Source organism: Cibotium barometz, chromosome 51 (assembly GCF_041138505.1).
Source record: "Cibotium barometz isolate CiBa-2024 chromosome 51, ASM4113850v1, whole genome shotgun sequence".
NCBI lineage: Eukaryota > Viridiplantae > Streptophyta > Polypodiopsida > Cyatheales > Cibotiaceae > Cibotium > Cibotium barometz.
The window spans coordinates 41,596,004-41,608,992 of NC_141096.1; the positions used below are offsets into that span (position 1 = coordinate 41,596,004).

At 46.3% G+C, this 12,989-nt stretch overlaps 1 protein-coding gene across 2 annotated transcripts in view; it reads left to right on the plus strand.

Annotated features, from left to right (window-relative positions):
* LOC147609640 (serine carboxypeptidase-like 42) overlaps window positions 1–12,462 on the plus strand; it is a 32,708-nt gene extending 20,246 nt beyond the window's left edge. For both annotated transcript variants that reach the window (XM_086787497.1, XM_086787496.1), the window contains exons 7-10: window positions 10,937–11,088; window positions 11,181–11,273; window positions 11,380–11,497; window positions 11,860–12,462. In XM_086787497.1, the coding sequence (XP_086643623.1) occupies window positions 10,937–11,088; window positions 11,181–11,273; window positions 11,380–11,497; window positions 11,860–12,036 (540 nt within the window). In that variant the 3' untranslated portion in view covers window positions 12,037–12,462. The remainder of the gene's footprint in view (window positions 1–10,936; window positions 11,089–11,180; window positions 11,274–11,379; window positions 11,498–11,859) is intronic.
* The last annotated feature ends 527 nt before the right edge of the window (window positions 12,463–12,989 follow it).

Below are 12,989 nucleotides of genomic sequence, written 5' to 3' on the forward strand. Positions count from 1 at the left end.
TGGGCCTTGGTCAGCCCCAAGGAGTTGACCCGTGGCCCTTCTACATGACTTCTACTGATGACTAGATGAATGAATGCTGAAAATACTTGATGTGTCACCAGCCTCGACATTTCCCAGTCTGAAAGGGGTCTGGTGGACTCCAGGATGTTTAAATATTTGGAAAGTACAAGCTTTGGGAATGGGGGATTATCCTAGAATACAAAGGACCACACTCCTAAAATTTAGGAGAGTTGCTATTTTTGGCCCGACTCCGATGGAAATTCTGTTCGCGTCATTACATCTGGAATTGAGCAGATACCAAGAGTTGGCAAAGTGCCTATGACAGAATGTCTACTAGTTGGGATATTTTTAGAGCTAAAGATTATGGGAGAATCCATCTCTTAGATTGGGACATGTGGCAAGAAAGTGGATCAAAGTGAGACAAGTGGCCTGACACTTGTTAGAAAATGGATCAAAATGAGACAAGTGGCCTCACACTTGTCACTTCAGCTATTGTGTGGCTCTCCACTTGTCATTGTAGCCTTCTCTTGCCATTTTAGCTCATGGGAGGCCCAAATCTATAAATTGGAGCCCTCTCTCTTCATTAATGAGGCTCTCTTGCTGCACACTAGCCTCTACCACCGTTGAAGGTTTCTCTAATGATGGCTACTCTCTTTCTCTCTCTCTTGAAGGCTGCCCATGAAGAATACCGGCTGTTGGGGACTGTTTTGGAGGCTTCCATCGCGAAGAAATACTGAAGGCAAGGGTATTCAATCATTTATTATGATTTCTAGCCATTGTATGTGTTGTACCAGCATTTGTACTTGCTGTACCTGCTGTACCAGCCACCGTACCGGCTGTACCAGCCACCGTACTTGCTGTACCAGCCACTGTACTTGCTGTACCAGCATCTGTACTTGCTGTACCTGCTGTATCAGCCATTGTACCAGTTGTACCAGCCATTGTACCTGCTATACCGGCTGAATGGAGAGTTGTACTTGCTGTACCCTTTCTATTGCATGAAGACCCGTGGTTTTTGGGGAAGAATCAGTACCCACACGGAGGTATATGGATTACATTGATGGCTCGGCATTTCTACAGCCTATGTTCCGGCTTGGTAGCCTTGTGTTGGGCTGTGCTATGGCATTTGTATAGGGATAATCCGGCATCTCCCGTGGGGAGAGTAAGGCCCTCAAAGCTTGTACATGATATTATTCTCCTTGGGTAATAAAATACTCCAAGGGGGGGGGGTCGGCCCGTTCCGGCCTCTATGCGGTGTAACACGTGCAAGCTCCATTTTCAGCATTTGTGGATGTTTTGTCCAGCTTTATGTTTTATGCAAAGTGATGATGGATATGTGTTAAGGCTGTGGCCATGTTTAAATGTTTTAATATGCATTGATGGTATCAACAAGTGTGTCAAAGGCCCTAGTCTCCCGGGCACCCGCCGCGAGTTTCATGATGATTGAATGAATGATGAACTTCATGCTTATATATATGTTTGGGGATGCAGTCGGCCAGCAATCCTTGTTGTCAGCCTCCTATGGACAAGAACCTGAATAAAATACTGATAAAATCACGTCTTTTGTCTCTTGCCCCTGCCACACCTGTTGCCTACCATCTTGGCCTTAGCCGACTGCTATATAGAGGCTTGCTGCCAGTTGCCATGCTGCCGATGCTAGCCCTCGAGACAGGCCTCTTGCACCTTCCCATGATGATGGTTATGATGATTATGATGATGATGATGATGATGAATATGTTTCTGATGCTACAGCTATATGTTGTCCTAATAGTTGCACTAATCAGGGATTAAGCCTGTTCATGTTGAAGATTAAGCCATGGCACACGTGTGCATGTGACAATTAGAGCTTGATCATCGCCCGTTGTGTGCTTGTGAGCACTTGGAAATCAGAACTGACGTCGCCGTTGCTTCTCACGCAACTACACGCTTCCCTTCTGCCCGTTAGCTTCTCGCCCATTTCCAACTTCTTTGACTACTGTGCGCCTGTGCTCCATTGCTGACATGGTAGTGTCTTGCTGCGCTTGAAGCTTCCCGACACTACTGTTGATGCGTTGCTCTGTTTCGACGGTGCCCACAGTGTAGTCACCTAAAGCAGGTGACTGACCGCATTTAGCACACCTGTTGATGCTCGTCTCGCTAGGCAAACAACACGTGCATGCCGGTAGTAGCAGCTCCTTCTTTCGCACCCGAGGCTTTCGTGGGTGAAAGGAGAAAGAGGACCTAGTAAGTGGTTAATTCTTGGCTCAACGCTTGGATCGTACACTTTGAGTTCCACCCGTTCTCAAAAGCTCGGAAGATTCAAATTGTTAGGGGCCTCTTGAAGCCCTAACATGGTGGAGAGAACTCAAGAATAAACCTAGTATTTGGACGGAGTTTGAGACGATGTTTCGAGAAGAGTTCCTCCGGGTAGAGGATGAGTTTGATATTGTGGCCAAGTTTACGGACTTGGATATGAAGAACATATCTTTTGACACGTACTCGAAAAGATTTAGAGAGTTGCAGTCTCGAGTGGCACACATGGATGCCACAATATTATGTGGGTTTTTTAATCCATGGGTCGGCACAGGAACACAAGCTCCATGTAAAGAATAATCATAGCAAGACAATGGAGGATTCCATCCGGTATGCTAGGATTTTGAGGAGATGATGGCCGGCGAGACTTAGAAGAATGTCTCTCAAAAACCTCAAACCACAGAAACCTCTGAGTAGGCTTGTAGGTGCAAACGAAAGTTTAAGTGTGAGAATGTCACGTGCATCCCGCACTTGGATGCCACGTAGACATATCTGTACAGAAGGTGCAGGACCTGGGGTGGAAAACTGGTCCCATGTTAGCCCAGTCCGGGATGATTCAGCCAGGGTTCCACTCCAGTCGTCCGAGGTCAGGTGTGCATTGTCGTGCACATGCGTCCAAGGTCAGGTGTGCATTGTCCTGCACACGAAACAGTGCTAGTCTGCGCTGTGAGTCTCCCTCTGGAATGATGTCAGTGGTTCTTTGTATCTGGTATGATACTGGATGCTAGACCTCTGTGTAGACATGTAGAATAGGGGCCAGCCCATAGGGCTATCCTAGAGCCAAGCCTAAGGCTCATGTAGTGGGCGTGGGGAGGTTTAGAACCACCCCAAGGGGCCAGGAGGGCCACATGTTGTGCCCACTTGCCCTAGCTTGGGCTGGAAGGGCTATAGGCCAGCCCTAGGGCCTCTGGACAGGCAGCCGACAGGGCATCCAGCCCTTAGAGGCCTGTCGGCCAGGTGTGGGGCAGCCCACACAGGCTGCCCAGCAGCCAAAGGCAGATGCGCATGTTGGCCAGCCAGCCAAGTCTGAATGCATAGGATTTAATAGCATTAAGTGCTATTTTCTGGAGTCGTGAGGCTTTATTAATCAGCCACCTGGATTTATACCAGCTGACCAGCATACTGGAGTGGTATAAATACCCATTGCATAAATCAGTTCATATTTCACCAAGTGCTGAAGCCGATCAAGGGGCCAGGATAGCCAAGGAGCAGCTAACGCAAAGGGGTGATGTATTGAAAGTCAAGGGTAGAGGATTCTCCTCAGCGAAGAAGGTTCAAGTTCAGGTTCAATCTTTTATTTCAGTTTTGCATCATTCTAATAAAAGCAAATACACCATCCTTGGTGGGGGCCCTATAGAGGGTATTCGGGACCCAATATTGTGTCCTCTTCTCCCTCCCTCTCTCTCTCTCTCTCTCTCGATTTTTCTGCACATCTACATTCAGTTTTGTGCGTTATTTTCGTCGCGACAAAAGTGCTGATTTCTGAGCATTGAAGTTACCGACTCCCTCGAGGCTTCACCCTTGTCGGGAGCTCTACGGGAGGCACCGGCAAACGATCTCTGATTGAGGAGCTTTCTTCGCGGGAGTGAAGCTATAGGGCAACCTTTTGTCCTATCGGAAAAAGTTTTCTAGGCCGAAAATGCGTTTCGGGTGCGTCTGGACCTTCGTTTTTCAGAAAGCAGGCGATTTCGAGCACTGCGGGTAAGTCATCAATTCTTTGCAGAAATCTGTTTTAAGAACTGCAGGAAGACATATTGGCTGTGCAGACACTGTGGGTGCTGCAAAGAGGTCAACAGTTGCCATTGGGTGTATGTATGCATATTGAAGTCACTGGTTGTGACATTTGAGAGTACTACAGTACCGCTGCAGAAAATACAGCAGTTTGTGCAAGACAAACTAGAGTGCTATTTTCAGACTGTGGTGGACCACCCCTTTCGGAGCGACTCTTGTCCCTCAAGGGACGGTTGGTTTTCAGCCACGGGAAGCCTCCGGAATTCTCTCGCACACATAGTGGATGGTCAGATTGCGTTCCGGAAAGGAGGTGCATTTTCTTGCTATGGCGAGCTTCGACGATGAGAGAGATTAAGAACCTTGGGACCAAAGTGTACCAGGCAGCCCAGCTAGGGCATCAGGCATGAGTGTTAAAGAGATGTTTCAATAGATGATTCGAGCAATCGTAGATCAGAGTACCAAGTTGGAAGAGCAAAAGGCGCAGATACTGGCTTTGGAAGAGCGCACCCGTTCTCTAGCGCTGCGTTTTCCATCTCCTCCTCCCTCTCCTTCCATATCCCAGATTCTAGATCCTCTACACAGGGACCCTCTTGAAGGGTCACGACCGCATCCGAGTTCGATGCTTGAGTTGCAGATGCGTGCATTGGAGATCCGACAACGTGAAGATGAAGCCATGCGACGCGTGGAACATGAGTGATACCTTGTGGCTTTGGACGCAAGACTGACACCAGCGGCTTCCTCAAATCATTTTCTCGAGAAAATGAATTTCAGTAAGTGTAACGGTAAACTCGACCCCACAACTCTTTATTCATGATTGCATCAATTTGAAGCTTACTTTGCCGTAGTTGATACTGACAGAGTGATCTCAGTCAATTGGTACTTGGAAGGTGGGTGAGGCCATTCCTTGGTGGCATAGTTGCCTCCGGTTTGCGAACCGTCGGGAAAGTTCGATTCGAACGATTCGGTTTGATCCGGTCCAGAGGTGACCGTTTTCGCCCGTTTTTTTTTCACTCGTTTTCGCCCATTTTTTCATTTTTCTACCTGTTTGGAGAGCTGTTTGATGGGTGTTTTTTGGGGCTCTTGCTTGCTTGCCTTGCCAACTTGCTAAGGCCCAAACCCTTTGGTTGCCTTTGCTTGAGGCTTGAGCCTTGGGTCTCTTAGCTCTAGGCTCTTCTCCCTATTGTCTAGATTCTATATAAGAGGCCCTCCCCAACCCCATCCTCACAAGTTCTCATTGCTCAACCCTCCCCTTAGAAGTGCTCAAGTCTATGATCTGTCCTCTCCCTTGAGTCCCCTCTAGGCTCTCTCCCTCTTCCTCAAGGGCCCCTTCTCTCCTCTTTCACCATGAGAGAAAAGAATGAAGCCTTTACTTTGCATGCCATTACCCATGAGAAGAACGAGGGGAAGTCGGGGGCATGGAAGTGGACTTGCAAGTATTGTGGCAAGGCCTACACTAGTAGTGCCACTAGGCTTCTTGCACATCTCTCCAAGATGGGGGGGCAAATTGCACCTTGCAAGATGATCCCTCAAGACATTTCCGATAGCATTGTGAAGAAGTACTCCTTGCTTGGCAAAGCAAGTGATAGTGGAAGAGTCCCCCCTGCCGTTGCCACCACTCAAGACGAAGTCATCCCGCCGGCAAGGGATACATCCTCTTCATCATTCTCCGCATCCTTCTCCCCCTTCGCCAACTCCACTCACTCATCAAAGAGGCCAAGTGAGTTTGAGGTTCCACACAAAAGGCAAGCTACTACTCTTGGAGGCTCCATTGGAGCAAATGTGGCCTCTCTATCTTGGGTCCGAGCAAAGCAACAAGACGCAAATGTGGAGATTGCATGCACGATCATTGAGTGCAATCTCGCATTTTGTGTCCTCAAAACTCCTCAATGGCAAAGGATGGTGAGGGCCATTGCCGAAGTAGGACTATGCCATGGCCCTTGGCATGGTATCACCTACAACGACATGCGCACGAAGGCACTTGATGAAGAAAAGGAGAGAATGAACAAGATCCTCGAGCCCGTCTGAGCGGGATGGGTGAAGTATGGGTGTTCCATCCTCTCCGACGGATGGACCGATAGAAAGAAGAGGGGCATCCTCAACATTCTAGTATCTTGCCCTCTTGGCACGTACTTCTTGCGGGCCGGAAAAGCGGGGAAGAAAACCTCGGGCGAGGTCATCTATCACCACATTCGACAAGCCATAATCGAGGTAAGATACAATTTTAATTTTTGAGTTTGAAGCTTCAAAGTTTAGCCTTTACCTTTTACTCAACAACTTTTCAAGTCTTATTTCTTTTCCTTTTTCAAGTCTTATTTCTTTTCAAGTCTTATTTCTTTTCCTTTTTCATGCATCATGCATGATTGCATCCATGATCCATGGTCTATCATCCATGATTGCATCCATGATCCATGGTCTATCATTCTTGTAGGTTGGCCCCGAAAATGTAGTTCAAGTGGTTACGGACAATGCGTCCAATTGCCACAAGATGGGCCACTTGCTTGAGGAGGAGTTTAAGTCCATGGTATGGACTCCTTGTGCCTCTCATTGCCTTGACTTGCTTATGGAGGACATAGGCAAGTGGGTGAAGAGTGTGGTGACACAAGCCACTCAAATTGTCAACTTTTTTCAGTCAAAAAGTCAAGGCCCTTGCTATCTTCTGCTATCACAGCGACTTGGAGATGAAGAAGCCATCCTTGACGCACTTTTCCTGCATGTGGCTTCTTCTAGAGCGCCTTTATGATGTCATGCCTAAGCTCCAAGTAACAGTGGTTTCACTGGAATGGCAGGAATGGATACAAGGTGAGATACCTTCGCGTGTCAATGAGGCAAGAGCCATTCAACGGCTATGCTTGAGAGAGTTGTTCTGGCACCAGATCCGCGCCCTAGTCATTGCGGTTACTCCCTTGTATAGGGTTTTATGCATGACAGACATGGAGGGGGCTACTATGGGGCTCCTCACGCACTTTATCAGAGAGGCCATTGCCGAGATTACCTGCACCATAGTCCTCGATGAGCTTGATCCAGAGTATATGCTAACAAGGTAAATAAGATTCAACTTTTCAAGAATAAGTAATAAACTAAAATAGAATGTTGAATCTAAATACTTGTTCTTTCATTTTTCTCATATAAGATATTCTCCCCTTTATTTTAAAATTCACAGTGATCCCCTTGAGGCTACTCCTCGATGCGATGCTATCTTGGCACTCGTGGAGAAGAGATGGAAGTGGATGAAGAGGCCTATCCATGGCCTTGTTGCTTTGTTGCATCCTGCCTACAAAACACTCCCACTTTTCACTGATCAAGAGTTGCTTTCAGCTAGGGATGCTTTCTTACCGAAAGCATTACCCGATGATGAGAATGGGCAATTTCAGTTCTTACAGGAGCTCATCAACTATAATGATCAGAGGGGCCCCGCATTCGCCAATGCGGTATGTTGGAGGAGGGATTCTATCGTGAAGTCTCTCTTTTGGTGGGAGTCATTTGCTTACCAACAGCCTCACCTACAAAGAGTGGCTTTGAGGATTCTAGCGCAGGTAACCACTAACCACTTGGCACCAAGTAACTACAACCTCACCTACAAAGAGTGGCTTTGAGGATTCTAGCGCAGGTAACCACTAACCACTTGGCACCAAGTAACTAAATTATGTGTAGATACTAGAATCCTGAACATTGTTTATTTTTATTGTGGATTAGGATTGCTCTTTGGTGCATGTGAGAGGAACTGGAGTTCCTACTCACTATATACACGAAGTTACACAATCGACTGAGCATGAGACAGTTAGAGCGGTTGGTCTATTGCTGCAATAACTTGCGCATGGTGCGTGCAATGCACGATATGAGGCAAGCTAGACAGGTATATTGTTATGTAACATGTTAGACTTACATAACTTTCAATGTTTTATTATTTAGCCTCTAATCAATTATAAAACTTGTAGGTAATCGTCGACAAATTCAAGTTGACGGTGGACACTCTTAAAAGTGTCCACAAGGAGCGTAATAGAGAGGAGGAGGCCATATATACAGAGCTCTACAAAGATCTTGAGGAGATTGATAGACGAGTCTCTCGTACTCGTCGTGGCCGCCGAGCTAGAGGTGGAGTACAGGTTCGGCCTATTCTTACCATTGGCTCTCGAGGCTCTGATCACCCAGTTGCTACCTATGTAAGACGTGGCTCTCGGAGCAATTAGGGTTGAGGATGCTTCCATTGCGGAGTCTTCTTCGGCAGTTCATGGTGATATTCGGGAGCCCGAATATGATGATGAGGGCAACGTTCTTAGCGATGGGGATTTTGGTGGGAGCTTTGAGGTGTCCTCCTCTATTGAGGATATTGAAGAGCCTAGCGATAGCTCTGAGTCCTGACTCCTGACATAGATGGTGACATAGGCTTTTATCCTCTATAGTTCTCTATGGGCCTTTTGCACTCACATTTTTGTACTTGCCCATGCGGCATGTCGACTTTTGTGGCTTTATATATATTCATGACTCTTTGACATGTCACGTGTACATTTGTCTACTTTCATTTTCTATGCAACTTGCAACATTCTAAATTTTTATGTTTTGGGTAAAAGTTTTGCATCTATATTTATATTTTTAAGTATTTTTTAATGGACCGTACCTCCACCGTATTTTTATTTTTAAAATTTAGCGGTGCGTTCTGGGACTGTATTTGAACGTACCGTACCGAATCGAACTTTTCGTACCTGACAACTACGCTTGGTGGACCCAGTGGACTCATGCCCACACTAGATTAGGTATGGCAGCTTATGTTTGGGACGAATTTTTCCACGACCTTAAGCAGCGGTTTCTACCGCCCCATTACCGTGAGCGACTCGAAGATGAGTTTAGGGGAGCGCGTCCGAGTCCTTCAGTTTGCCAATAGAATTTCGAACTTATGTTTGCAAGTAGGCTTATCTATTTGATACGGACAAGAAAGGGCAATTCCTATATGGTCTGCGGACACGCTAATCCAGCGGGAGGTGCGTATGTTTAGGCCAGCCACCTTCGAAGACGCACTCTCGCTTGCACAGAGTGCTGAAATGAAGCACAATGGTGGCAAGCCCAAGACTTCCTAGCCGGCTACTCCCAGGGTTATCACCTCGGGGGGGAAAGGCTAGAACTAGACAGGGTCTTCCCCGGGACAGAGCACGGGAGCCTCTGGCTCCAAGAACTCGACCAATGCGCCTAAGCTTACTCCAAACCAGAAAGCAGAGGCAGGCAAGACAGGTGGCAAATTGAGCGCTGAGGAGATTGCTCAATACAAGGAGGAGGGTAAGTGTTTCTTTTGTCATACAAAAGGACACACTTCTAAGGAGAGGCCTAAGAAGACTACCGCTCCAAAGACCGCCGCCTCAGCCTCCACAGCTTCCGTGGTGAGCCTAGTCCCCACACAGACCCCAGTGGCTGTCCCTAGCTCTTTGAATCCCAATGCTTCAGTTGGAGCAATCATTAGCAAGGAGCTTGAAGATAAGTAGAAGGGTACCCACGACCAGGAGTATGAGCGTAACCAATTGCTCAAGACCTTTGGCTACATAGGTGGCCAGAGAGTCATTGTCTTGTTTGATAGTGGCAGCACGGAGGATGTGGTCACGGGATAGGCCGCTCGGCGTGCCCGTTTCGTCCTGACTTCATCCTCATTATGTGGCTATGCTGGAGTCTTGGACTTTTCCTTTTCTATTGGCCTTGTTTAGGTCCTTGAGTTTTGTTCCCTAACTTTCCCAAATATCGAGAGGAAGGGTTGCTAGCATGGTATTTGCATCTCGGAATATAAGCTCCTGTGAGATAATTTAAACATGTATGCTTCAAGAAAACGACCTTTTGCTCTTCCTGTTTCTTTGCTTCCAAAACTCTTGAGATTCTCCTTTCAAGACAGGATCTGTCATTTGAGCTCAACAGGTAAGGTCTTGGTTCTCTCCATGGCTTCATGTAATTGCTGTTTTTCTTCAGTCTATTCCCTTAGGCATTCCTCTTCTTGCTTCAGGGTTCCATAAGGTTTTCAATTATCATGCCTTTGGAAATCTACCATGTCAGATGCCTAGGCAGCCAGGCAAAAAATGAAAAAAGCACAAGAAGCTTTGTGTTTGTGTTTGTGTGACTCTATGATGAAGCAAACAACAAGATTGCAGCCATGGCTCCCACGGTTGCATTTGGCGCTTGCTCCTGCTGCTTTAGCCCTCAGCTCAACATTCGCTCCTGACGCATGTTGCCTGTTGCAGCCAGTTACTGCCCTCTCCTTGACATCCATTCCCAAAGCATGTTGCCTGTTGCAGTTTGGTCCAGCTTCACATCTGCTTTGCATGCATGTTGCCTGTTGCATGAAGCGACTGCAACCTAATTCAGCCCGAGCAGCGAGCATGGCATTGATCTGCACCATGGGCCCCAACTTATCTGTGAAACCTAAACCCTAGCAAATCATGTCAAAACTTCATGTCTAATTTTACAAATATGCAAAATTCATGCTTGATTATGATTTTTTTGGTCCCCCCCCCCCCCCCCCCCCCCCCGCGCACCCACCCAAAAAAGAAAAAAGAAAAAAGAAAAAAAAAACCGATACAACTTGTGCATCACTGGTGCACTGCACCGGCTAACATGTGCCACCTCCCATGTGTGCAAACTATCGTGCCCGGGCTGGCTGCCTTTTGTGAAAGCCACTACTGATGTGACCGTGTAGAAATGCTACACACAACCACCAGTCATTCACATGTGTGCTGCCGTGTTTCCACACATGCGCTGCCTTGCTTGCATACTCTGTATAACTGATTGCACAGACTGTACAGCATGTGGACATTCTTCATTTGGGCTCATCTCTTCCTGCATAGATAGAGTATTTATGAGATCTTGTATGCTTAAATCCAGATGCATGTCGTCTTTCTAACGAACTTGAACGTATTTCTGAATGGCTTTTCTATACTTGCAGAGAGTCAATAAAAGATTGAAATCTTCCACTAGCCCCCTTGATGTATGTATCGACGATGAGCTTATCGCCTACATGAATCTGCCAGCAGTTCAGCGGGCCTTTCATGCAAACACTACAGGATTATCATACAGATGGAATTACTGCAATGAATGGTAAGATTTCTTGTGTTTGCTTTGGTTTGTTGAGACTAAAACTTTTGGAGCTTCTTGATTGGAGCCCCAACTAAGTCGAATCGTTGTGGCAGGCCCCTCTTTTACGACGAGAGTGGCGAAGATGACTCCATGTTGCCTGTTCTATCTCGCATTCTGGAGAATGGAGTCTCGATCCTGGTTTACAGGTGAGCAAGACTGACATTGGCCCGTTCTTAACAATAGAGTTATGGATCCAGCTTCTGTAACCTTATAACCTGATGAGAACTGCTAAGGCTTGTTGAGAACATGCAGTGGAGATGAAGACATGGTTATACCTTTTGGTGGGACAAGGAGACTGATCAATCAGCTTGCAAAAATGAATAACTTAGATACAACTGTGCCTTACAGCGTGTGGTTTGAAGGAGGACAGGTGCGTGAAAAATTGTTGTTCACATAGAACTAGGGCAACATGTGCGTGAAAAATTGTTGTGATATATACATCACATAGAACTAGGGCAACAGTTGTCTTTCTGGTTATTTAGGTAGGTTGGGGTTTAAAATAGCAGTGCTGCTGACAAAACCTCATGACTAGAGGTGCAGCTTGTGTGTGCGCGCGCACGCGCGCTCGCTCGTGCGTGCGTGCGTGCATGCGTGAGAGAGAGAGAGAGAGAGAGAGAGCGAGCCTGTGACATGTTTGATTGTGTGCGCATGCATGCAAGAGTGCCTTTGGCAAGTGTGAGAGATCTATGCTCCTTTCTGCTCAAATGAATTTTGCATTTTAATTTTTGGCAGGTTGGTGGCTGGACACAGGTGTATGGACCTTTGAGCTATGCCACTGTCCGAGGAGCAGCACACATGGTGCCCTACTCCTCCCCAGGGAGGGCGTTGACGCTTTTTGAGAGCTTCCTTGCAGGAGTGTCCTTGCCCTTGATGTCGACAGCTGCAGAACTGAAAATTGCTGTAGAGTAAATGCACTTCCCCCCCTTGAAAGCACCAAATTATGGCACCCACATGGCCGCAGTTTGTGTTCCTTGGTTTGAGTAAAAGCTTTGGGTAAGGTTACAAAAAGACAGTCTCATTCAAAGTATTTGGGAAGATGCAGTGAAAAGGTCTTAAAAAGATATTTTCTTACACAACTTTGCTCTTTGGTGAATTGGGCAATGACAAAGATGGCAATCCTACCAAGCATTGGTGTGGTATTGCAATGGATTCCAATGGGTTTACACCTTTGTCTCGCAACTAAATTGGGTTTTCCTCCTTTGAGCTGGCATTATAACATTAGGTCACTTGAATTTATTCTCTAAATACTATATGACGCAAGGAATTTCCATTGGGAAATAAGGACTGCATTGTTCTTAAGAAAAAAGAAGTTATAACTGTAGCTCAAATTTCTTTTATGAATTGGGGGATGTATGAGCTGCACTGATTCCCATTTAGAATGCTTGTGGGCGTTGAAGCTGTAAGTGAGAATGAGACGCGAGCAAAAGAAAAACATAGCTTATACGTTTGTAATATGTGAGTAACTCATGAGGTCCTTGTTAGAGCTTGAGGTCTTGGTAGAGCTGATGCCCCTTAACAAAGAGTTTAGGTTCTCAACCCTACTTGTGCCACTTTTGTAAGGAGGATGGGTAAAGTGAACTCTTAAAATTTAATCATCTTATCCCTTTAATCATTAAATCGATGATATGTCCATAGTAAGAGTAACTCAAATCATTGAAGAGTTCTAATGGTTTAGTCATCCAGATGTGATGTGAACTCTTAGGGTTGATTTGACTTTATAGGGATTGAAATACACTTTTCCATGCTATTCAGAAGATTTTTTTAAAACTAAAGCAAGCGAATTTTGATAGATGGATGTCTTCTCTTTGGAAGAGGGACGTGGGTGTAGTTGCTTACCTAATGGGTGAATGCTAAGAAAGCTT